The sequence below is a fragment of the Hydractinia symbiolongicarpus genome, chromosome 4 (assembly GCF_029227915.1).
Source record: "Hydractinia symbiolongicarpus strain clone_291-10 chromosome 4, HSymV2.1, whole genome shotgun sequence".
NCBI lineage: Eukaryota > Metazoa > Cnidaria > Hydrozoa > Anthoathecata > Hydractiniidae > Hydractinia > Hydractinia symbiolongicarpus.
The window spans coordinates 25,164,191-25,191,612 of record NC_079878.1 but is presented as its reverse complement, the minus strand read 5'-3'; the positions used below and the strand labels follow the sequence as shown (position 1 = coordinate 25,191,612).

Below are 27,422 nucleotides of genomic sequence, written 5' to 3'. Positions count from 1 at the left end.
TGAACTTGATATTCCAGAAAGTGAATATTATAATGCTTTGAGTATTTCTAATTGTAACGACTTTCAACTTTATTTGAAGAGGCCGCCTGATTCGTGTTTAAATAATTACTTTGATGAAGGTCTTCTAGCATGGGAAGCAAATATTGATATTCAACCTGTCTTCAACCACTACAAGGCTGTGACATATATGCATGCATATTTCTCAAAATGTGAAGATGAGACTTCTCAGGCCATGAAACAAGCAGCGAAAGAAGCTTTTAATTCAAATAAATCCTATACTGAGCAAATGAAATTGATTGCAAAGGATTTCACTACAAAAAGGGAATGTTCTGTTCAAGAAGCTGTATATTTAATAATGCCAGAACTGTGGCTCAGGAAAACATTTTGCAAAAGTTGTATTTGCCAACACCAACCTCCCAGAAAAGCGCTATAGAATGTGTCGCAGTAAACATGAAATTGAACTTCCTCAAGATAGTACTGAGATATTTAAAAGAAATATGCTAGATCGGTATGTCGATAGACCCAACCCAACATTTGCAAAAAGAAAATATGCCATTCTTGATCAATTTTGCTACGCACAATTTCTTGCAAATTACTACCTTGGAAGGTTCGATGATGAAAATGATAGCCAGCCAACTGTATTACGTGATGATAACATAGAAAGGAACCATATAACAAATTGGTTTTCTGCAATATTCCCATTAATGTCATCCAATGAAAAATTGAAGTGTCGTAAAGTTAAACAAGTGTTACGATTATATACATCAAATAAACATTATACTATCCATTTCGAAATGAATGTGACTTGAAATCTGCTTCTGGTAGTTATGTTGAAAAACTCAACGAACCTGGTGTATTATCCATCATAAATGAACATAAGCAAACATTTGAGCCATTTAGTGATCTAATTGACACTGCCTTATCAAACTTGCGTACAGACTTGCTTACAAATCAAGATGCTTTTACTGCTCATGAAAATGATGAAGTTCAAGATGAAATGATTGAAACAATATATGAGATTGTGGATGATGGAAATGTTGTTGTAGATGCTGTACTTTTTGACAGTGAAATCAATGTTTCAACAAATGGCAAATTGAAGAATAGAGTAATTTCTCCAAATGATTCTGATTATCCTGCAAATGCGCTCCATATCTTTTCAGAAAATGCTCCTGCCAAAGTACACAACAATGTTATGCTAGAGTGTGTTGATGCATTCTGTTTTGCTATACAATCCATTGATCAATTTCCAAAGAATGTTGCGAAAAGCATTGAATCGCAATCAAAGTGAAATTAGGGGTCTTGCTACTGAATTAAAAATCAAAGTTGGTGCAAGAGTAATGCTTACAGTCAATATTGATATTGCTGACAGACTGATCAATGGCCAAATAGGTACTGTCAAGCATGTAAAAGCAGACAATCCAAACAAAGTTTCGAAGATATACGTGTTATTTGATGACCCCAAGGCAGGTAAGGAGGCCATATTTAAAAGCAATTGTTTAAATGGAGGGGTACCAATCGAGAGAGCAGAAGCAAATATCAAACTGAAATCAGCAAAGATACATCACCTGTAATCAAACGTCTCAGTTCCCACTAATGCTATCCTGGGCATGCACTGTACACAAAGTTCAAGGTTTACCACTGGATAAAGTTGTTATTAGCTTTGATTTGGAGAAGCAGCGTTCATTTAATAATGGCCAGATGTATGTTGCACTTAGCAGAGTTACATCTTTGAATGGTATGTGTTTGACAGAAAAATTTTCTAGGTCTGCTATCAAATGCAATTCTCGTGCTACGTTGGAGTATGATAGACTACGAAATAAGTGTGTTTTTTAGCAGATTCAAAAAGTTTCTGCCCCATCACATGATGTATTGACTATATCACTGTTGAACACAAGATCGTTATCTCGGCATACTGTTGACATATCTTTCGATGCAGCGCTTACATTGCATGATATAATATGCCTAACAGAAACACAATTAAATCCTGGCCAAGATACTGAAAGTATCGATAATTATTTGGTGAATTTCAGTCCACTTCATAATTGTGACACTGACAAGTTTCAAAGCATTTCACTTTTTTTCAGAAGAAGCATATGCATGATTTCATTCAAATTGTTACCGAACCTATCCATTTAGCTGGAGCCACTCTTGATCATGTTTATATAAAGAACAGTGTTGTGTTATCATATGATGTGAAATGCTTTGTAAAATGTGTACACTTTTTCAGATCATGATGCTGTCAACTATAGTATAGCAAAGAAGCTTTAAAGCCTGGTTGCCCACCACATGAACATTGTTGCCTTTATCTCAGTTTCATCTCAGCAGAAATAAAACTTAGCCCATCCATCGTCCAGCTAAAATCGAATGTATTTTCATCGTTAGGCAATGATGATATGTTTTATATTTTTTCAATTTTTCCAGGTTTAATGTTTGTATATATTCATTGTATATTTTTCTTTGTACATGCTATAGCTTTGTAATTTTATTTATGACTATATCTGTATAGTACGTGACTTTGTACTGAGAAAAAGTAAATGTGTAAATGATTTTTTAGTCAGTCTGCAATAAGAATGTAAAATTTTTTATAGGCACTAGGAATAATGCTGGTATTGTTAAAGGCTGTGAGATGTCAAAGAGACTAATCGAGAAATGCATCGACTCTGTTGTTTAGAAGTTTTATTTAAGGGTGATGAATATCTGGTGAGTGGTACTTTACACACACGTCAAAACGTCAATAATCTGGTGAATGCGCGGAAAGTAAAGTACATACTGTAATAACTCTTACTATCTCATCTCATTTTTTCAGAAATGAACATTATCACGCAAAAAAGAGTGACATCAAGAAATCAAACCAAGTCCACGAACCAGAACTTCATACGAAACTTTTCAACTCAATTGGAAATGGTGTTTCATTTTTCAGAACTCCTTACTTTTAAAAAATGTATCACTTTCAAGGATATAAGAGATCTAAAAATTGGGCTCTTGAGACGTAAACACACAAGATAAACGATGTCTATTTTTGATTCATATGTGGTTGTTCTATAAGTAGGCTATCACACTCGAAATTTATGGAAGTACTGCAATCTGATTCGTTCCACAATTTGTCTCTCTTTATAGCTTTTTGGAGCATCAATTTAGCTGACAAAATGCATTACTACGTATTGATTTGGAACGAATACGAAATTCAGAAAGAACATTGTTGGTAAGAAATTTTTGCAGATATCGTTTATAACTTTGTTATGGTTTCTCAATAACGTGCACACTTCAATCTTTTTTAGATGGAACAATCGCCTAGAAGTACGAATTCCGATACATTTCGATACAACTGATAGCTCGTAATGTTCATTCGCAACGTATAGAAGTGCGAATTTCGATAAAACTAATAACTCGTAATGTTCCTTCACAACGTATAGAAGTGGCATTTCGATACAACTGATAGCTCGTAATGTTCATTCGCAACGTATATAATTGCGAATTTCTGTACAACTGATAGCTCGTAATGTTCGTTCGCAACGCATAGAAGAAGTACGAACTTCGATACGATTGATAGGTCGTAATACTATTTCATCCCCAATCTTAGCTCGAAAAAAACACAACTTCTTTCACGAAATGTTCAGTAGAAGATAAAGATGATGCTTCCGGAATTAAAAAGTTGACCCGTGGAGACCATTGTTTTACATTTGTGAATATATAATATACATACACTTCATTTGAACTGTGTCACTTTGAGTAACTGATTGCCCCTTGCAAATTGCTTTGCCAATTGCGAGAGAACCTAAACGATTTTATATTAACAAGTGTGAATAATTACAGGAAAAACCTAAGAATATGAAAGTCTTTTGCCCGCAAACGTGGGAATAAACTTTCGCAGATGACGTTTTTTGATAGTTTCGCGGGAATAAATTTTCGCGTGTAACGCATTTCAAAGAATTTTCTCGGCAGAAAAATGGCAATTGTTTTACATTTCTCACTACTTAGTGCGTTATTTGCAACGTAAACAAAACAGCTCTGTCACCGGTCTAAGAAGGCGCAGATCACCCTAGTCAGTTCAACCACGGTTAAACTCTAATATAAGGTGCGTCATTCTCCTAACTATACATGTTTGAAAGTTCCTGTACCCCTCACTTGTCTTTCTACATATACATTGCTTCTACATAGTATCGAGAAAAAAAGAGTTTAGAAAACAAGTTTTCGTACAATTTCCCGATCACAAAAAAAAAAAAAACATTTTTTTTAGTTATTAGACTTTCCTCATTTTCTATACCCTTCATCAATCTAATTAGCATAAAATTTAAAAAACCTACTGTGAGATAAATTTCTTTCTGACGAGGAATTTTCCATTTACAGGCAAAAACACAGTTCTATTCCCTGGGTCGTTTGTTTTTATCACGTGAGCTCCTCCTTGTGTTCGTAGTCAATTTGTATTCAAGGAGGTAAATTCAACGCTATATTTGTTTTGATAGTGAAAAGTAGTATAAAGTTGAATTGTGGCTGTTCGCACGAATTCCACTAGTCGAATATTTCGCCTAGTGGAAATCCACCTTTAGCAAGCAGTTCCGAATTTTTCCGGCTGCCAAGTTTCATTCTTTATTTTGCCGAAATGCATCCTGGTTGAAAGATTCTTGAAATTGATTGGTTGGTGTTTTTCTAATTGTGTTGGGCTTTTTAAAAACTTCACGCACGCACATGTTCTACGGAAGTGAAGTGCGAAAATAGCTCAAAGAAAAGGGTAGGCTTTTTTCAATCAGTTGCCGATAAGATTTTTGATTTGATTTTTTAAGGTTAATTCCTCCTGCTTGGATTTAATAAATTTTGAATTTCATTTTTAGGTCAAGGTAGTTAAACAAACAATGGTGGGTGGGGGGGGGGGAATCTTATAAAAAAGGTGAGATATTTTTGCTATTGGTCACTGCTTTTTCGAAGGATTCATCACATTTCCCTGCTATGGCTATAACGTTTTAACCTCGAATTTTCAGTATTTTATTGTCTTTTTCCCTTTTCTCTCTCAATGTCCCAAAAGGTACAATATTGATTGGTATAAAGTTCTTGTTTCACCAGAAATTTTGCCAGAAATTTTTTCTACAAAAAATAAACACGAGAAGATTTCTCATTTTGATACATTTCTATTCATACAAGTTCACTTATATATTTTATTAAATTTTATCTACATGAATAATGGTGAATGAATAGAAGTTTCTCTTTTTTACAAATAAAAAAACCTTGTCACTGTTTTCTCTTTTTTCAAGGAACATTTTGCAAAGTTCTAGCCAGCTACCACTTTTAGTCTCAAGCATGTATGATTCAGTGGTGTACAATAAAGATGTAAAGTCGACGTTAGATGAAGCTCAACAATCAAAATAACCGATTAAGTTGAATAATTTCAAAAGGAAAGCAAAATTTAAAAATAATGCTGCAACAGACATTCAAATAAGCAGAGGAACGAAAACTCAAGTTCTTGAAAAAGCATCTTTTTCTCACTGCGAGCTTTCGAAATCTATTTTACCAAAACTTAAAATTAAAGACACCAAGTTGAATTCGTATGATCGGCAAGAAGTTACTGTCATTGGATACATTGACAAAAAAGGTAAATTAAATTTACATGCGAGTAAGCTATGCCTCATTTTGCCTGCTCGACAACTGAACAAGTGAAGACCACACCCACACAAAGTTGCATGAAAATTGTATCAATTAAGAACACAACCTCTCCTCCTTCTCCCCCACTTGAAAATCCATTGTCAGCGTATTATTATTGTTATATAGATTGCTACGAAATAAACTTCAGAGAAGGATCTTCACGGAAGATGGAAGTTTACTTATTCGACGAATCCGATATAATTCCAAGGACCTTATGGAATGAATTCATAGATAGTGTCAAAACTGAACCATACCAAATTTCCAATGCAATCGTTCGTGTATTACATGATGATGACAAGGTGCTCGCTACGGGTCCGGAAACAATATTCGAAGTAACAACAAAAAATTCATTTTGAAACCTGCGCCAAAATTATATCGCAAAACAAAGTTTCCTCTTGCTGATGTTGCGATTGTCAACCGACAACTCAAATGTCACAAGTGTGGTAAGGACGTTAATCACCTTACTCCCGACTGCGAATTTGTAAAGTGCGTATGCGGTGTTATTTCACGTTCTTCGCAACTGAAGGTGAACCGCATAGCTAAGGTCACTACCCAGGATAATAAGGAGGAAATTACAATATTCCAACCACAGCTCTTCGAGTATGCACTAAAGTACAAGCTTGATGGAAATAACGAGGAAGCTTTGACAATTGCTCTTTTAAAAAAAATTTCGAGACTTCCTTCATAATTGACAGACATGTTATCTGTATTTGTTTTTTGTAAACTTTCCATATGTTGACAGGGTGTTGAAAAAAAAAAACTACCCAAGAACGAACACATTTTCAATTTTTGTTATTTTTATAGATACTTTGGTATATTATTTGTAAGCTACCATTGTATGTTCTATTAAAAAATGTGCGTAGCGACTTCATAGACAGTGTCAAATCTGGCATACCAAATTTCAAATTTTGATCGTTCGTGTATTTGTATTTCTCTTTTATTTGTTAGATTGCCGCCATATTTGTTTTTGTTTGCTAGACTCTCGGTGCCGTTTAACTAGAACGGCATTAGGACTAAAGATAGTAGAGTTAAAAGTGTAAAAGAAGAAACACGTGTTTGTTGATTTTATATAGAAGAAAAAACATTTTCGTATTTGTTTATTTTATTACCCCCAAGTGACTGAAATGTTCACAGGCCCAGTCCACCAAGAAACCAGTGGCAGAACTTGATTTTTGATGGGGATGAACGAAAATTTGAGATATGGGAAACAAAGATTTTAGGTTACATGAGAGTCAAGGAACTTAAAGACACTTTAGTTGGAACTAGTAGTATCGAAATTGATCAAGATAAAAATGAACTTGCATTTGCTGAACTTACACAATTTTTAGATGAACGTTCTTTGTCAATGGTCATTCGTGAAGCAAAAGATGATGGAAGAAGGGGTTCAAAATACTAAGAGAATTTTATTCAGGAAGTAGCAAACCGAGAATAATTACCCTATACAACCAACTTACAACATTGTTGAAAAGTGACAATGAATCAGTAACTGATTATATGATGAGGGCAGAAAAAGCTGCAGCCACATTGAAAACAGCTGGTGAGAATGTCAGTGATGCTTTCTTAATTGCAATGGTACTCAAGGGACTCCCCGATCAGTACAAAGCTTTTGTTGCTATTATAACACAATCCGAAACTGTAGACACATTTCACAAATTCAAGCAAGCTCTGAGAAATTTTGATGAAACTGAAACTGCCCGATCTACAAAACCAGAAGCTAATAAAAATGAAGCTATTATGAAAGCACGAAATGAATATTTATCTAAACAACTCATTTGTTACAGTTGTGGAGTTGCTGGACATAAAGCGAGTGAATGTCGACGACAATGGTGTACCGTTTGTAGATCCTCATCGCACTCGAACGGTAACTGCCGAAAACAAAACCGTGACCAGGCCAAGTCGATGAGTGATAATAATCAGAGTCATTCTTTTGCATTCAAGATTAATGATGACTTCAGTATGAAAATTAATGGTAGTGAGACACTACTCGTGGACTGTGGAGCAACAACCCATATAGTGAATTCTGAAGAAAATATGATTGAAATTGATAACAACTTCAAACCAGCTGAACATTATATAGAATTGGCAGATGGGAGCAAATCAAACAATGTTGCATTGAAAAGAGGAACGTATGTCACATACTTACGTACAGAAAGTGGAGAACTAGTTAAAGTTAACCTTGAAAACGCACTGTATGTACCAACTTACCCTCAAAATATTTTTTCTGTTCAAGCCGCAACCCGTAAAGGTGCTGTTGTCAACTTCTCCAATGATCATGCTAATCTCATTGCCCGAAATGGAACAATCTTTCCAATCGAACAACGCCAACGACTATACTATCTGTACAAAAATAATGTGAGCCAAAAACGCATTGAAGATTTGAGAACATGGCACAGAATATTAGGACACTGTAATATTGATGATGTGATAAAATTAGAATCTGTTGTTCAAGGAATGCACATCAGTGAACGAGAAAAATTTGACTGTGAGGTATGTACACTAGCAAAGCAGACCAACACTCGTAATCGTCAGCCAGACATCCGTGCCACGACTCCTTTCGAACTTGTACACACCGACCTAGCCGGACCAATAGAACCAGCATCACTGAATGGCTTCAGATATGCTCTTGTTTTCAATGATGATTTCACAGGATGTATGTTTACTTATTTTTTAAAACAGAAATCTGATGCGTCCCGTGCATTAGAAAATTTTTTAGCAGACATAGCGCCCTACGGCAAAGTGAAAACCTTTAATTTTGACGAAGAAATTTTTCCATTTGGTGATGCGATCGGATGGGGGTGGGGAATACATATCACAGGACTTTAAAACTATCCTGACAAAACACTGTATCAAACACGAAATCTCTGCTCCACATTCTCCTGATCAAAATGGCACTGCAGAGCGCAGCTGGCGCACCCTTTTTGAAATGGGAAGAGCATTGTTACTTGAAGCTAGCTTACCTAAACATTTATGGACATATGCTGTTATGGCTGCTACACATATTCGAAATCGTTGTTTTGCAGACCGCATCAGAGAAACACCATATGGTCTTATCACAGGACTAAAACCTGACATCTCAAGATTACATGTTTTTGGTACAATATGTTATGCATGCGTCCATAATCAAAAGAAACTGGACCCAAGAAGCCGTAACGGAATTTTTGTCGGGTATGACAACTATTCCGACAGCAGGACTGTATCAAGACATAGACTTGTGAAATTTACGGAAAAATTTCATGTCGAAGAGCCGAACACAGCCATCAGCAACGACTTAATTTCAACTGAAGCCAATACTAAACCGGCTACAAAAAATAGTTCAGAACAAAATGAGAACCCAGAGAGAAATCCGGAGGCTCGATACCCAACTAGGGAACGCAAAGCTCCACCACGATATGCTGATTATCACTGTAGTGATTTTGAAGACACCGATTATGATTGTTGTTATCTGAATGTTCCAAACACATACAATGACGCAATTCAACAAGATGACGCAGATCAATGGATAAGCGCGATGGAAGAAGAAATCAACTCTTTGAAGCTCAACAATACGTTCACCGAAACACCACTACCCAAAAATAAGCAAGCAGTGGGGGGAAATGGGTGTACACCATCAAAGGAAATTCAAGCAACCCAATTTACAAAGCGCGTTATGTAGCAAAAGGATTCAGTCAAAAAGAAGGAATAGATTACTCAGAAATCTTTTCACCAACTGCTAGAATGGAATCTATCCGTACTTTACTTCAGGTAGCTGTTCAAGAAGATTGGAACATTCATCAAATGGACGTTAAAGGAGCATATTTACACGCTCCAATAGAATGTGAAGTTTATGTTCAACCAGCTCCTGGATATGAAACAGCCAATAATGTTTGGAAGTTAAATAAATCTCTTTATGGGCTCAAACAAAGTGGACGCAATTGGCACCAATTGCTGCATGATTTTTTATGTGATATTGGTTTTGTCCAATCTCATGCCGATCCATGTGTGTTTGTTCGTAGACAATGTGGTTATACCATTGTGTTACTTGTTTGGGTGGATGACATTATTATTACATCAAGTAAGGACGAACTGCTCAACACTGTCAAGATCCAGTTGAAGAATCGATTTAATATGAAAGATCTTGAAACACTCTCATCGTTTCTTGGAGTTGATTTTGAGAGGGGGATTGACTACGTCACCATGTCCCAGTCCCGTTACCTTAAAAATGTCCTTATCCGATTCAGTCTCAATGATTGTAAACCGAGGAATACCCCATGCGAACAAAACCCTGCCGCATATATATTAGATGAGACCAGTGATACTGAGAAGACCGGTAACGACACCAAACTATATCGTCAAATGGTGGGAAGCATTGTATATGCCATGACTTGCTCCCGACCAGATTTGATGTTGTTGTAACTAAGCTGTCTCAACACTTGTCAAAGCCTGAAAATTCAGACTGGATTATGTTAAACATGTATTTCGATATATAAAGAATACTGTGAGTTATACATTCACTTTTCGTAAACTAAACCATGAAGAATTTCGTCTCTATGCATTTTGTGATGCTGATTGGGCTTCTTCTTTGGATAACAGAAGAAGTATTACCGGTTATTGTATCAGCATCAATCCGAGTGGGCCACCTATCAGTTGGAGGTCGAAAAAACAAGCGTCTGTGGCACTTTCAACATGCAAAGCTGAATATATGGGCGTCTCACTAACAGCTCAGGAGACCGCCTACCTAACACGACTTATCAAAGATTTAACAAATTTTAACCTCAAGCCGCCTGTGATTAAAAATGACAACCAAGGTGCCTTAGCGTTATTGAAAAACCCCGTAAAGCACATGAAGGCCAAACATATTGATATCCGATACCATTATATCAGAGAATGTTTTCAACAGAATCAGATAGCTGTAGAATATATACCTTCAAGTGAAAACAAAGCGGATATATTTACAAAACCGCCAAAGAAACATTTGTTGACAATGTTCAAACAATATTTATTTGGAGAGTAATTTTTAATGAGAATTTTACGTCAAGTGGGGGTACGATGGCCCTGAGGTGTCACTGGGTCATTCCCAATTTTCACTCAGACCTTCCCAATTTTTAACTCAGACCTTCCCAATTTTTAACTCAGACCATCTCATTTTCAACCAGACCTTCTTTGATTTCACAGCGCCGAGGACCTACAAAAACTTTCAAAGTTAGACCCAGACCGTTTGAATGCCGGAACACGCTGGAGGAGAATCGCGATGTAAAAATGGTAGACATAAAAATATAAACGGTAGTGGCTAGATGCAGCGCGACTCAGAACCAAGTTAAAAAAGCGAGTCCACGATTCACTGAATGCGAGTTGGATGTAAACAATAATTTTACGCGGAAAAGTTGTTTATATATATTCAAAGTGTTGATGCTGTAGATACACCACGTGGGTGATCATTCAATTACGATTTATAGTTGTTTGTACGAAATTAATTTGTTTTGTACTGTTTTCCTGACAAGTTTATTATTTTTTATTTATTGAAATTTGGTTCAAAATATTTATTTTATCGAAAAGGAAAAAGTTTAAGATAAATTTGGTAGGTAACTACAACATTTTTTTTCTTTTCGAAATAGTGAATCGATTATTCTTCGGATTATTCCTAACATTGTTGAGAATATTTTTCACTGATTATTATTTCTTTCTTCTCCTAGTTTACCTGTGATATTGAATCTATTAGGGAAGAAAAGTCGATTGATAATATTAAAAACGAGCTCCCAAACAAGAAAGAAGAAGCTACAGGTATATTTTTACTATTATGCATAATTGATTAGCTAAGTAGAAAAAGAAACGAAAAACTTAGACATTATTAAGTGATTTCTTTTAGATTTTGAAACATTTAAGTCATATGAAGAGTTTAGAGCAGAACTAGGGAAGTATGAGTATGAACATCGTTCAAAGTTTTCCATCACAAGATGCTCCAAAGGTTTCACAGAAAAAAGTAATTCATTTTGTAAATACTTATCAGTTAGCTGAAGTTCAAAAAGCTTACTTTTCTTTTTTGTTACAATAGTTAAATTGGGCGATATATCAAGCGAAAAAGCTCCACGCATGTTGTGGGAATTTTGCAGTAAAGACGACCAACTGCCTATGAAATTTACCGGTGCTCCCTATATGGTGTTAGGTTCCCAGGACTACCAGTGTCACCATGGAAAAGATTGGCATGTAAATAGCAAGAAAATAAGAAAATCAAAAAAAGAAGAAATGATGACCTTTGATCACGCATGCATAAGGTCCGGAAAGCTTGTACAACCTACAAAAAAATTGGATTGCCCAGTTACATTTATTGTTAAAAAGGTATTTTTTTATTCGAAGTACAAGATCGAAAAAGATACGAAAAGAAAAAGAACCGACATGGCCAAAAAGATAAAGGAAGACATCGTTGCTATTGCAAACAGCAAAGAAAATTTACATACAGCTGTTGAGAGTCTTGGGGAAGTGAGTCTATGTTCGCATTTCAGTTATTATTACTGAAATGGCCCCTATGGGATTTCGTTTAGAGACAATTATAGTTTGTGTGTTTGAGTTGTCCCTTGTGGTGCGCTAATGTCATTGTGTGTGTTAGTTGTGCGTATCGTAGCTGTGCAGTAATTGTTATGTTTTTGTGTCACTTTTGTGTATAAAAAGAGTTGTATTTATGTGTAAAACAGTTGCTTAGCGTTGTGAACAGCGAGAACAGTTTACTACGGATTTTGAGGATTTGTACTTTATTATTGGAAAGAAACTGTTGAGTCTTACAAAATTCTGTCTTTTTATGTGAGCCGAACAACAACGCGCAGTAACATAGTAGTAAACTTGCTGTAGTAGTGGTTCGAGAAAATTTATACGTGGTACAGGACGTGATAAGAAGAATTTACTCTCGACAAAAAGATGATCATCAAAGAAAGCAGAAAGATATTTCGGTGAGCAAATACAACAATTTTCTTTTAGTTTATCCGAAACAGAAGTCAGCGACTAAAACATCCTTCGTTTTTATTTCACACCTGGTCACCAAACCCCTGACGTCACCTTATCTCCATCATATCCACATTTCGACGTGCTGTAATCTTGGTATTCCCGTCGTCCTGTGCTGTAGTGAGGCAATTTGTTTGTCTCGTGTTCTTCAACCAACGTTCATTTGGTTCTGCTTGGTTCAAGCTGCTGTAGTCTTGGTGACGTTATCTCCGTCATATCCACATTTCGACGTGCTGCAATCTTGGTATTCCCGTCGTCCTGTGCTGTAGTGAGGCAATTTGTTTGTCTCGTGTTCTTCAACCAACGTTCATTTGGTTCTGCTTGGTTCAAGCTGCTGTAGTCTTGGTGACGTTATATCCGTCATATCCACATTTCGACGTGCTGCAATCTTGGTATTCCCGTCGTCCTGTGCTGTAGTGAGGCAATTTGTCTGTCTCGTGTTCTCCAACCAACGTTCATTTGGTTCTGATTGGTTCAAGCTGCTGTAGTCTTGGTGACGTTATCTCCGTCATATCCACATTTCGACGTGCTGCAATCTTGGTATTCCCGTCGTCCTGTGCTGTAGTGAGGCAATTTGTCTGTCTCGTCTTCTCCAACCAACGTTCATTTGGTTCTGATTGGTTCAAGCTGCTGTAGTCTTGGTGACGTTATCTCCGTCATATCCACATTTTGACGTGCTGCAATCTTGGTATTCCCGTCGTCCTGTGCTGTAGTGAGGCAATTTGTCTGTCTCGTGTTCTCCAACCAACGTTCATTTGGTTCTGATTGGTTCAAGCTGCTGTAGTCTTGGTGACGTTATCTCCGTCATATCTACATTTCGACGTGCTGCAATCTTGGTATTCCCGTCGTCCTGTGCTGTAGTAAGGCAATTTGTCTGTCTCGTATTCTCCAACCAACGTTCATTTGGTTCTGATTGGTTCAAGCTGCTGTAGTCTTGGTGACGTTATCTCCGTCATATCCACATTTCGACGTGCTGCAATCTTGGTATTCCCGTCGTCCTGTGCTGTAGTGAGGCAATTTGTTTGTCTCGTGTTCTTCAACCAACGTTCATTTGGTTTTGCTTGGTTCAAGCTGCTGTAGTCTTGGTGACGTTATCTCCGTCATATCCACATTTCGACGTGCTGCAATCTTGGTATTCCCGTCGTCCTGTGCTGTTGTGAGGCAATTCTTTGTCTCGTGTTCCCAACCAACGTTCATTTGGTTCTGCTTGGTTCAAGCTGCTGTAGTCTTGGTGACGTTATTTCCGTCATATCATGTCTTATTCAGATACTCTCCCACTTGCTCGGACCAAGAAAATGACTAGCAAGGGAAAGGAATATATATTTTCCTTGAAGGAATCATTCAAGCGAAAGGTGCTCCTTGAGATTGATCGACTGATTGCAGAAATGGATATTGCCTTATCGGATGAAAATTATGCCTTCATCTTTAACAACGTGGACATCCTTGGCGTAAAACTGTCTGAATTTAAAGCTTACAGCCATGAATGTATGGCATTAGCGAATTTAGAAGAACTGAAGGAAGATTTAAATGCAGAATTGACTAGACTTGAGGATAGGGTTCGACTCTTTCAGCATCATTGTAATGATTGGCTAAAAAGAAATGAATGGGCGTGGAACCAGTATGAAAAATCAAAGCTTCATGCTGACGAAAACACAAATGCTCTGTTGAGAGATGACGCTCTTGGATTCACAACTTCTAAATCATCAAAGTTCCCCGTTGTTGATCGGGCAACTACCAGCCTAAAAGCTGATGTTATTATTTACCCGAAGTCAGTTGGAAAGTCGCATAGATCGCACAGATCGCCCTCGACACGTTCGAAAGAGATAAGATCTTCAGGTCGTTCGCAAGTATCTTCCTTGCGTAGTCGTGCTGCGGATCAAAAGGCTGAGTTAGCGCAACTGAAGACAAAGGCGTCATTTTTAGAAGCAAAACTGGAAGCTGAAGCAAGCATGAAAAGATTGGAGCTTAAAGAGCAGGTTGCTTTGGCAGAAGCAAAACTCAGCATATATAAAGAAGCCAAGGACGAAGATGAAAAAAGTCATTTCTCAAGACCATTGGACACGGATGACGAACAAATCCGCTCATATGCGAAGTGCCAATCTTGGGTGAATAATGGTTGTATAGGTGTCATTGGCTCCGGTTATGAAGGCGCTAGAAGTCATCCAAAGTTGGTAAAGAAAATTCCCAAATTTCTTCCTGATGTGCCACAAAACACCGCGCAATCGCAAGTGGTCGATAATTCAGTTGATGTTAACAAAGACTGGAACATTAACAATGAGCAGGAATCTCCAAACCCATTTGGAAATAACACAGAAAGGGTGTTATGCGAATTACTGCTACAGCAAAGTGCACCAGACATCAAAATTGACCCATTTGATGGAAATGTGCTTGACTTCCAATATTTCATGACCACATTTGAAGCAGTTGTTGAGACCAAGATCAAAAGTAATAAAGGTCGATTGACTCGCCTGATCAATTACACAACTGGCGAGCCAAAAGAATTGATCAAAAGCTGTATATATGATACATCAGAACATTGCTACTCAAGAGCAAAGGATCTTCTGAAGAAAACCTACGGTGATCAATTCAGAATTGCAAATGCCTACAGAAAAGAGCTCAGAGAATGGCCCACTCTCCGTGCTGGTGATTCTGAAGCGTTCAGAAAGTTCTATACGTTCCTCATAAAATGCTACGGTGGTTTGGAGAGACAAATAAAAAGCGAACTAAACTCTCCAGAAGTCCTCAGAAAACTTCAATCAAAGCTCCCACAAGCCTTGCAACAAAGATGGAATCGGACGGTTCTCAACGTCCGTCGGAAAAACCATCACAAAGCGGAGCTGAGGGATTTTGTTGACTTCATGGAGCAAGAGACAACGCTTGAAAATAATCCCCTCTACTCTAGAGAAGCCATCAGTGAATTGAAGAATAAAAAGGATAATGACGTGAAAAACAAGAAAGATCCACCCAAACTTAAAACAAACCTGACGGGCGTCACCAGAGATTGTCTCTACTGTTCGAACAAACATAAATTGGAAGATTGTCGAAAAATAATGAAAATAGACGTAGAGGAAAGAAACAAATTTGTTTGGGAGAAGAAGCTTTGTTTCGCGTGTTTGGAACCAATTACCAGCAATCACCAAGCAAGAAATTGCGAAAACAAATTGTCTTGCAAGACGTGCAAAAAGAGGCACCCAACCATTTTGCATGGTTTCATCCGACCAAAGAGGACCAACAAGAACGACAAGGAAAATAATGATAAAAAGGAAGATGAGGAGCCTGAAATCTCAAATGCATTTGCAAGAACGAAGAAATCTGTTTGTTGCAAGACAGATAACAACGTAGAAATCATCAGCATGTCTGTGGTGCCTGTGGTGTTGTCGCATCCAAAGTCTGCTGAGTCAATCACCACCTATGCTATGTTGGATAATTGCAGTCAGGGTACGTTCATAACCGATGAAATCGTTCATCGCTTGAATTTAACCGGTATTTCGTCGACGATCGTCGTGAAGACTCTCACAACCGAGAGTCGTGAAGATTCTTGTCTAATAACCGGCTTGATGGTAGAGCCCATTACACGAGATTTCAAAGTAACAATACAGAGTTGTTACAGTAGAAGACATCTTCCAATAGATCCCATGGAAATACCTACTCCCGAGAAAGTTGCTAAATGGCCTCATTTGCGACATATAAAGCATTCCTTTCACAAATACGATCCTGGAATACCGATTGGTTTGCTTATTGGATCCAATTGCCCACAAGCGCTAGAACCGATAAAGGTAATTCCATCCGATGGAAATGGACCATATGGGTTAAAAAGAAGGTTGGGATGGAGTCTTGTCGGACCTGTGCTTCGTCGCAAAGGGGAGAAGCAGAAAATTCGATGCAACAGAATTGCTGTGAAAGATTCCTCCACTGACAAAGTTGTTGCACTTCACCTAATTCAACAAGATGAATTACGGGATGTAACAATTGAGGGGATGCTGAAAAGAATGTACGATGCTGATTTTTCAGAAATGAACGCATTCAAGAATATTAAAAGTGATTACGTATCCATTCACGACCAAAAATTTTTATCACTAATGGAAAAGGAAGTAAAATTTGTAAATGGAAAATATCAACTCCCGCTGCCTTTAATAAACCAACTTCCATTTCCAAATAATAAATGTCAGGCCTTGGCAAGGCTGAAATGGATCAAGAAGAAGCTTGAAAGTAATTCGATCTTCAAAGAGGATTACCTCACGTTCATGAACAACCTGACGACCCAAGGTTTCGCGGAGATGGTTCCAGAGCAGGAAGTTGAAAGGGAACCTGGTCATGTGTGGTATATTCCCCACCATGGAGTTTATCATCCGCGTAAGCCTGGGAAGATCAGAGTAGTATTTGATTGTACTGCTACATACAAAGGCGTCTCCCTGAACGGACGACTCATGCAAGGCCCAGATATGACAAATCTGCTAGTTGGAATTCTGTGTAGATTCCGGTTGGAACCAGTAGCGTTTATGGCGGATATCGAGTCCATGTTCTATCAGGTTAAGGTGCCGCCGAATCAACGGGATTATTTGCGATACCTTTGGTGGCCTGATGGGGATACCTCTAAAGATTTGGTAGATCATCGCATGACTGTCCATATATTCGGTGGAAATTCCTCCCCAAGTTGTTCCAACTATGCCCTGAAAAGAAGTGGAACAGACAACGAAAGTGAATTTGGTGAGGAGGCTGTGAAAGTTATTATGAAGGATTTTTATGTCGACGATCTTTTGAAATCCGTGAAAAGTATCGAAGAAGCCATCAATTTCATCAAATCAACGATACAAATTTGCAGCAAAGGTGGCTTCCGCCTCACAAAGTTCATATCAAATAGCAGAGAGGTTATCAATTCCATTCCTACTGAAGAACGCGCAAAGAACATAAAGTCCCTGGACTTGAAAAACGAACGCTGCCGATCGAAAGGGCCCTCGGTGTTCATTGGTCGATAGAGGACGACAAACTAGGTTTTCGCATAACCATGCAAGACAAACCTCTGTCGAAGAGAGGGGTGTTGGCTACCATAAGCTCAATTTATGACCCGCTTGGATTAGCAGCGCCGTTCTTGTTGAAGGGTAGAAAAATTATGCAAAATCTTTGCAAAGAAAAAACATCATGGGACGAAGAGATCTCTGAACCTCTTCGAAGCGCTTGGGAAAGATGGCGATTAGATATCGTCCTTCTTGAAAAACTGGAAGTTAACCGATGCGTCAAGCCACTTCATTTCAAAGAGATCGAGTCAACGTCCCTCCATCATTTTTCAGACGCATCCAATGAAGGTTACGGAACTGCTACGTATCTTCGCATCAGAGATGTAGAAGGAAACGTCAACTGCTGCTTACTCCTTGGAAAATCGAGAGTAGCTCCAATAAAGATGGTTTCAATACCAAGGTTGGAGTTGACAGCAGCAACTGTGGCCGTAAAGGTCGGAGTAATGTTGAAGCAATAAATGCCTGTCGTAGACTACGAATGTTATTGGACAGACAGCAACGTAGTACTGGGTTATATTAATAACGAATCAAGACGTTTTCATATTTTTGTGGCAAAAAGAATTCAACAAATTCAAGAAAATACTTCGTTGGATCAATGGAATCACGTTCCTTCCCATGAAAACCCAGCCGATGATGCCTGGAGAGGCATAAGTTTGAAATATGTAGAGAAGAGTAGTAGATGGTTTCTCAGGGAAGAAAGGGAAGCATGGCCAGCTGCCTACGATCCAGCGAAAAACAGTGTCACTGATGATCCCGAATTTAAACGTAGCGTTTCAGTATTTGTTTCAGCAACTGATTCTGGAATCTTATGTACATTCGAGAGAAGAATTTCCAGGCTACAGAAATGCATACGGGTCATGGCCTTGGTCGGTCGATTTATCGACATTCTGAAGATGAAAATAAAAGCCCCAAGTCATGGGATGACAAGAAGAAGCCAGAAGGTGAGTCCCCCAGTGCTGTGCGTTGAAGATCTTCAACGAGCCGAAAAATGTTTAATAAAATTAGTACAACAACAACACTTTGCCTCTGAAATTAAAGCTCTTGCTTCAAAGGAATGGAGACAAGATCGACGAAACGACAAAATTAAGAAGTCTGCTTTGAAAGAATGCAGCAAATTATACAAATTGAGTCCTTTCATTGACGATGATGGAATTCTCAGAGTTGGTGAAAGATTGTGCAACATGGATGAAGCGTATCAATTCAAATATCCTGCTATTCTTCCCAAAGAAAGTTGGTTTTCCGAACTTGTGCTCCGATGGTGCCACGAAAACACTCACCATTCGGGGAGAGGAATAACATTGCAAGAAATTCGGCAACGTGGATATTGGATCATACACATCAACTCAGCAGTACGACAGTTAATTCGTCATTGTGTACGATGTAGAATATTGAGGGGAAGAGCTGGCCAGCAAGTCATGGCAGATTTACCCAAAGATCGAGTAGACGCATGCCCACCTTTCACATACTGCGCAGTGGATCTCTTTGGGCCATTGGTCATAAAACCATATCGAAAGTTTGTAAAAAGATATGGCTGCCTCTTTACCTGTTTGGCGAGCAGAGCCGTCCATATTGAAGTTGTCAACACCTTGGAAACTGACTCCTTCATTCTAGCTTTGCGACGGTTTGTTGCTAGAAGAGGAAACATTCGAACGATGAGAAGCGACAACGGCACTAACTTTGTCGGCACCAAGACCGAGTTCATAAAGGCATTAAAGCAAATGGACAATGCGAAAGTTAAACAATTCCTTCAAAGTGTTGGTTGTGATTGGATTCTCTGGAAGAGGAATACACCTGCTGCTTCGCACATGGGTGGAGTATGGGAGCGCCAGATTCGATCTGTGCGCGCAATATTAAAAGAACTTTTCAATCATAATGGCTCGCGTTTGAGTGAAGAATCGCTGCACACTATTTTAACAGAAGCAGAAAGTATCGTTAACTCTAGACTTTTATGCGTCGAAGCAATCAGCGATGCAAACAATGCAACACCAATTTCACCACTTGCTCTTCTAACGATGAAATCAAAGGTAGTTTTACCGCCTCCTGGTAATTTTGAAGAAGCGTCGTTATATTGCAGGAAACAGTGGAAAAGAGCTCAGTATGTGTTGGATATGTTCTGGAGACGATGGAAATGCGAATATCTGTGTTCACTACAGACACGAACAAAGTGGAATAAAAACGAACGAAATTTTGCTGCCGGTGATATAGTGATGGTGCAAAATGAGGATTGTGAAAGAGGACGGTGGCCACAGGCAAGAGTGGTGGCTGTAAAAACGGGTGCAGATGGAAAGGTTCGGAGTTGTAGCGTGAAGCTTGGTAGCCGTGCTGGTACAATATTGGATCGACCAATCACGAAATTGATACAATTGTTAGAATATCGAATCCCTGACGAGGAGCCACAATTTTCAAGATGAACTTGAGGGGAGCTAGATGAAATGGCCCCTATGGGATTTCGTTTAGAGACAATTATAGTTTGTGTGTTTGAGTTGTCCCTTGTGGTGCGCTAATGTCATTGTGTGTGTTAGTCGTGCGTATCGTAGCTGTGCAGTATTTGTTATGTTTTTGTGTCACTTTTGTGTATAAAAGAGTTGTATTTCTGTGTAAAACAGTTGCTTAGCGTTGTGAACAGCGAGAACAGTTTACTACGGATTTTGAGGATTTGTACTTTATTATTGGAAAGAAACTGTTGAATCTTACAAAATTCTGTCTTTTTTTGTGAACCGAACAACAACGCGCAGTAACAATTACGCTTTGCCACTTTTATTATGTTCAGTTATACATATAGCGATCATTTATTTTAATTACCATTCTTCGCGTTACCTTCAGGTTCAGTATCTTTGTGCTTTCCCTAACCCCAATACTCACAAGTATCATCACACAGGAGAAGCTGCTGGTATCAGCGAACCATTGGATGAAAGAGTATGCGAATATTTAAAAAGCGAGATACGAAAAGGCTGTAGAAGGTGAAAAGAATTGAAAGCACGAGCAAAGAATTATGTCAACGAAAAAATATTTTCAGGAAGGAAGACTCCGGAAGCCCATAGGCTTAGATTTCGACCAACCAGAAAGAAAATCAAAAATCTGGTCACAGCAGTGAAAATCGAAACTAGGTATTTTAATTCTACGTTCTAGGTTTTCGAAGATAGATCAGGTGAATTTGGACAGTATAAAGGAAAAATGGAGTGAATGGGCTGACGTGCATTATGATGCAGCGATAAGAAGAGAAATCAGTGAAACTGACAGTGAAGATTCGGCTTCTGATGAAGATGAAGAAGTTTCAGATAAACTTAAAAAAGAAGTACCAAAATCTACGGATAAAAAGTTAATTTTTGTATATCAATCTCCCAATATAAAAAGGTTATATCGAGTAAGTATTCTTTGCCCCTTTTCTTTGCTGTTGTCAAAACAAATGTTAACTATCAAGTGTGCGCTGTTCTTGTTTTTCAAGAGGAAACAAAAGAAATGATTAAAAAAGGCCTGAAAATTTTACAATCCTGGTCACCAAATGTACGGCCAAAATACTGTATGGTCGATTTCGACGAAAAAGAAATCACAGCTCTGGAAGAGGTCTTTCCTGGAACAAGTGTATTCCTCTGTGATTTCCATCGTGAGCAAGCATGGACACGATGGACGTCGAAAGCAGACAACGGTGTGGCTGCGTACGCCGAAGATGTGAAAGTCCGTTTAAGACGCATTGCTCACGCATCCGAAAAAAAATGAACTAGAAACAGCTTTAACGGATTTTATGCGGTGGGAACGGTACACAGGAAAATTGCGCAATTGGTTTTCGAACACGTGGCGACCAGAGATCAAAAGATGGGCTGTTTACTACAGACCAATTGACTTAATGTTAAAAAATACTAACAACGGGACAGAGAGATTGAATCGAGAACTGAAATCTGAACAGCTAAATGATTATAGAAAGTGTTCTTTAAGCGAAATGCTGACTGTCGTCATTGATGATTTCTTTGCCAGATTTGTATAACCGATATGTGGAATTGAACGTACGCTACTCGAATAAACACAAAAGTACGTTACTGGATTGCCGGTTTATTTAGAAAATCGGCCAAAGAATACCGTCAACCACATCTTGGCTCGTCAGGGGGCTGTGGATCAAGAAATGGTCGAATCAGTACGTCATGTAAGTAACAGCGTTTTTACAGTGCGAAGCTCTGTGCAATATACTGTCGAGAAGAAAACCTATCGAGTAGATTTCGGTGACGAAAACACAACATGTAGCTGCACTTGTCCGGACGTCAAACGTAATCGCATGCTCTGCAAACATTTCTGCAGTGTTATAAAATCTGGTAAAAGACAACTCGAAGATTTATCACCACTCTTTTCCAAACATGTCTGGACAACCCTGGATGAAGAGTTATTTCAATGCACATCTACTATCACAATAACAACCAACTCTTCACCAACAGAAAACTCGCCGCTAACAACCAAGTCGCCAACACCAATGGACAGTACCGAACATACAGACGTACCGCAGCACGAGAATGCTAATAGTAGTAAAGTAAGTAAATTTGAGACCCCTGTGATTATTACAGCTAATCATAATATACACACATACAGAAACAGTCTCAAAGAAAGTCAAATAAGTTTGAGAGTAAAATTAAAAGAATTTTACAACTTAACATATCTTGTGAAGGACGAGGAGCTGTTGAGATCATACACCACTGGAATTACAGCATTATTGAATTCCGCAAAAACAACTCTTCAAACAGCACAAAAGGCAAATTTAATACAAAGTTCGCCTAATTTGAAAAGGAGAGCCAGTGCATCTATCTCCAGACCATCAATTGCTCCGAAAAAGTTTAAAAAGTCATTTTCGATAAACAAAAAACACCCATACTCACATAGAGTTGGTCAGAGGGCCGAGATGATGCGTCAACTTTACAGGGCAAAGATTTTCATCACAGATAAGAATACTGTCGGTGTAAAGACAACGGTTGTATGTGATTTTTAAGATAGAGCGGTTCATGATAAACAGGTGACCGCTGGTTCTACTGATCATGATCTTGTAGAAACGCATTTCGTTCCGCCAAACAGAAATCGAAGAGAAAGATGCAGGATGTCAGCAAGAATGTCAAAAGAAATCAAGAATGATATTTTAAATGGTCATAGACTGCGAGATGATGCAATCAATTTATGCCAGAAAATATTGAAGTTGCAGTTCCCTTTAGTGAACGGGTTCGAAGATACCGATTCTGGTGAAAAGGGATGGTTCAGTCATCACAAAGAAAATTTTGCACAGATACTATTTCATGCAGATCACTGGACTGCTGTGCTTTCCTTGGATGATAAAGAGGTGAGCAAATTTTATGCTTAGAACCAACTTGCTACTGCTGTTCTGTTTGGTCTAACGTTCTCAACTATTATGAAAAAAAATAGAATGAAAAACAATCACTTCCCCAGAAAGATTGCAGACGTTTCTTTATTCTTCTTGATTTAGATATATTATTGCGACTCACTTGCTGGAAGAATTGCTGAAGCGGTATGGAAGCAGATAGCCGATATCGCATTCACTTCAGAAAGCACCTTATCTGTTAACATTTCTCCTGTCCATCAACAAAAAAAACTCTATTGATTGTGGAGTTTTTGCCGTAGCTTTTCTTGTCGATGCATTGTTTGGCGTTACTCCTGTAGGTCAAAAATTCGACATTGCAAAAATGAGAAAACATCTTCTTTCATGCTTGGTTGAAGAAAAGTTTTCGCCGTTTCCTCGCACAGAAAAAAGGTGCAAGACCAACAGAGCGTTGGTCAGTTACCAGGATGTTTTTTGTGTTTGTCGTCGACCATTTTTCACTAGAGACACCGAAGCTGACAGCAAGATGTTCATGGCTGTTTGCAGTAAATGCGAGGAATGGTATCACAGAAAGTGTGTGTCCATTCCTTTAAAAGTATTTAAAAACGATGACGAGGCTGTTAAATGGAAGTGTGGAAAGTGTTAATGTTCATTTAAAACAGTATATTTCTCTTTCTTATCATTATGATTTTACTAAGCGTTTTTTATATATTGTTTTTATTTACATTTTACATACTTTTTTTTAAAAAAAAAAGATAAAATGATGATTTAATTTAAGTTTCATCTATCCGCTCGAACTTCTCCACAAAAAACATTGATGGAGGGTGACCTCCGAGATGAAGTGTATTTGAAAAAAATATGATGGTTCTGAGTCGCGCTGCATCTAGCCACTACCAATATAAACACACGTGAAGGGAACAGCAGAAAGGGATTTTTAGCAAATAGATAATGGTTGGTGAAAATAAGAGGAAAACAGAAGCAAGATTAAGTGGTTTAATACTTAAATTCAGGAGGAAGGGAGAAAATGAACGAAAAGTTGAAGAAAGGAAGGTATTTTTTTACTCTAATCTAAGTATACTACCAAGCTTTTGGTATTTGCATGTCGTCATGAATTTATAGCACAAGTCAAGTAGGTATGCATGTCTGAAATTCTCCTTATATTATGTAGCTATAGGTTGACTAATAGCTTAAGTCTGTAACAAGTGTATCAGGCGAAAAAACGTGAAAAATTAACTCGCAGGTATCTAGCTACCACAAAATTGTAAGCTTTTGATCCTTTTGGAAATGAAAAACGAACACAACTCTTTAACGACGTTTCGGCCGTTCGACGGCCATTTTCAAGTATAGCTATTTACAATTGACAAATTCAACACTATATACAAAATATCGTACGATATATCATCGTACGATCAAATATTCCGTAGGGGCAAGTCAATTATCTGAAAATAGAAATAATGGCATTGATGCAATATTTCTATTAAGAATTGGCTTATCCCTACGGATTAACAAGCTTTCCTTCAATTCCAAATCAAAATTATTAGATGCGGAGGCGATAATAGAAAAATTATCTAAAGATGGTCTATTTTTACAGAAAACAACATGCTCCAAAACCGCACTAGGGTTAATAGATTTGACGGATTTTCCAGTCAAGGCAGAAACGGCCATGTGTTCGCAGGCTCTAACTTTCAAATGTCGCATAGTTTTCCCATAATAGATGGCATTGCAGCCATCACACTGATATTTATATACGACTTTTGAACGCAAAAAAATCTGACAAAGGAAATTCAGTTGTTCTTGTCGATAAAGATATATACGTAAACAAGATTAGTGATATTTTGAATGACACAACGAAGTTTGCAAAAGTTAAATGTGATAAAGAGAAGGAGCTGAATTTTATCATCAATCAAGAGAAAAAAGTTACAGCAGTTTTGAAAACTTTGCTTGACAACGGTTCCTTGGAAAGAAGATTACATGAAAAACTTAAACCAGCTGGGTCAAAGCTAGGAATATTATATGGTTTATGTAAAATTCACAAATCTATTGTTAACGGAAGTCCACCTTTTAGGCCCATTTTATCGGCTATCGATACACCCACCTACAATTTGGCTAAGTTTCTTGTACAACTTTTGGCACCCTTAACAGTTAATGAGTATACTGTTTTCAGCTCTTTTTCCTTTGCTGAAGAAATTAGTAAACAGGACAGTAGTTTGTTTATGGCTAGCCTAGATGTTGATTCTTTATTTACAAATATTCCTTTGCAAGAAACTATAGATATTTGTACTGATTCTTTATTTTCAGAGACTGACCTAGTCAGTAATTTTTGCAAAAGTGATTTTTGTAAACTCCTCTCTCTGGCCACAGAAAATTCTTATTTCACGTTTGACGGTCAACTATTCAAGCAAGTCGATGGGGTAGCTATGGGATCACCTCTTGGCCCCAGCCTTGCTAATGCTTTTCTTTCGCACCACGAAAAGACTTGGTTGGATAATTGTCCATCATCCTTTAAGCCAGTGTATTATAGAAGATATGTTGATGATGTTTTTGTGTTGTTCTCATCTCCTAACCATTTGCCTCTATTTAAGGACTATCTTAATAGGCAACACATCAACATATCTTTCACGTCTGAGTGCGAGGCCGATAAAACTCTTCCGTTTCTTGACGTATCTGTTTCTCGCAATGAATCGAAGTTTGTTACATCTATCTATAGGAAGCCTACATTTAGTGGCGTTTACACGAATTACAACAGCTTTTTGCCGGAAGAATATAAAACGGGTTTGATAAGGACATTGATTTTTCGGATATTTAAGATTGTTTCCGATTTTTCTAGGTTTCACTTAGAAATGCAAGATCTTAGAAACATTCTGTTAAGAAATGGCTACCCGTCAAGTTTGATTGATCAATGCATTAAGTCTTTTCTCGACAGAATGTTTCAAGATAAGAAAGTTTTCAGTACCGTGCCTAAGTTAGAAGTTCTTATTATTTTGCCATATTTGGGTAATATATCGTTGAAACTGCGAACTCACTTAGTTAAAACATTTGATAAGCATCTTCCGTGCTGTAAGCTTAGGGTTATTTTCAAATCGGGTTGTAGAATTGGCAATTTTTTCCGGTTTAAGGACCGTGTTTCAAAGGCTCTGCGTTCAAAAGTCGTATATAAATATCAGTGTGATGGCTGCAATGCCATCTATTATGGGAAAACTATGCGACATTTGAAAGTTAGAGCCTGCGAACACATGGCCGTTTCTGCCTTGACTGGAAAATCCGTCAAATCTATTAACACTAGTGCGGTTTTGGAGCATGTTGTTTTCTGTAAAAATAGACCATCTTTAGATAATTTTTCTATTATCTCCTCCGCATCTAATAATTTTGATTTGGAATTGAAGGAAAGCTTGTTAATCCGTAGGGATAAGCCAATTCTTAATAGAAATATTGCATCAATGCCATTATTTCTATTTTCAGATAATTGACTTGCCCCTACGGAATATTTGATCGTACGATGATATATCGTACGATATTTTGTATATAGTGTTGAATTTGTCAATTGTAGATAGCTATACTTGAAAATGGCCGTCGTACGGCCGAAACGTCGTTAAAGAGTTGTGTTCGTTTTTCATTTCCAAAAGTCTGAACATACACACCAATTCAATCAAGTTTTGATCCTTTTTTAAACAAATTTTATTGCAATGTAGCTATATGGAGAACTTCTTGACGTTCTAGGTTCATGTTCGGTGGAAAAGATTCGATGTTGAAAAAGGCCGTGCTGTTATTGTGTCTCAAAAAACGGTGGTGGTTATAGGTTCATAATGGTGGAGGACAACATACTGTTATCCGCAATTAAGGAACGAACATAGAGATTATTCTTTTCAAATGAAGGAAAATGTTATTTCGGAGAAACAATCGATGAATGTTTTACAACTCTGACTAACTCTGCTGATGAACCACTTGACGAAAATTTGTCCTTAACAGACTATTTAAACAACAATGGTTTGTATTTGTCAAAGATGTACCTTGTTTTGAATACCAGAAAACGAGAAGATGCAAGTCCTCCAAGTAATTCTATGTTTGGATTTGATCGTGATGATGCTCACAACTTACCACTTCCCATTCCTAATTTGGATTTTGGAAATGACTTCTTGGTTGGTTGCAGAAGAAGATGATCAGCAGATTGTTGACGTTCCTGGTAAGTACAACAGGCTCAGAAAATTTAAAAGTACTTGGTACAGTAGTCTGATATAATTTCGTTCGATATAATTTGTGTCGTATGCTAATTTGTCTGGATAGAACAGATTTTATTTGGCCGTAGGTAATTTTGGTCTTATTTCCCAAGGAATTTTCTTTTGAACATTGGTCTGAATCGATAAAAAAACCTACACACAATGTATATACAGTTAAAGTTTATATTTTTAGAAACTGTACCAAAGCCTGGTTTCCATGGTGATAACATAGTCGATTTGGAATCTGGAATTGTACCTGACCATCAAAACGATAATAATCCC

At 37.9% G+C, this 27,422-nt stretch overlaps 4 protein-coding genes and 1 pseudogene across 4 annotated transcripts; all 5 read left to right on the top strand.

Moving 5' to 3' along the window:
- The first annotated feature begins 425 nt into the window (after positions 1-425).
- Positions 426-3,866, top strand: LOC130642377 (ATP-dependent DNA helicase PIF1-like; annotated as a pseudogene).
- Positions 3,867-13,495: 9,629 nt separating this feature from the next.
- Positions 13,496-17,587, top strand: LOC130642007 (uncharacterized). The gene has a single exon (XM_057449073.1). The coding sequence runs from the start codon at positions 13,857-13,859 to the stop codon at positions 17,577-17,579; it is 3,723 nt and encodes a 1,240-aa protein (XP_057305056.1). The 5' UTR covers positions 13,496-13,856; the 3' UTR covers positions 17,580-17,587.
- A 21-nt stretch (positions 17,588-17,608) lies between these two features.
- Positions 17,609-18,076, top strand: LOC130642376 (uncharacterized). Its single transcript, XM_057449461.1, has one exon. It carries the CDS (start codon positions 17,609-17,611, stop codon positions 18,074-18,076), a length of 468 nt encoding a protein of 155 aa, XP_057305444.1.
- On the top strand, positions 18,077-20,029 carry LOC130642375 (uncharacterized). Its single transcript, XM_057449460.1, has one exon. The coding sequence runs from the start codon at positions 18,077-18,079 to the stop codon at positions 20,027-20,029; it is 1,953 nt and encodes a 650-aa protein (XP_057305443.1).
- Positions 20,030-23,874: 3,845 nt separating this feature from the next.
- Positions 23,875-27,083, top strand: LOC130642374 (uncharacterized). The gene is made up of 7 exons (XM_057449459.1): positions 23,875-23,976; positions 24,046-24,055; positions 24,351-24,546; positions 24,641-26,357; positions 26,474-26,527; positions 26,644-26,722; positions 26,800-27,083. The coding sequence occupies exons 1-7, from the start codon at positions 23,875-23,877 to the stop codon at positions 27,081-27,083; spliced, it is 2,442 nt and encodes an 813-aa protein (XP_057305442.1).
- The last annotated feature ends 339 nt before the right edge of the window (positions 27,084-27,422 follow it).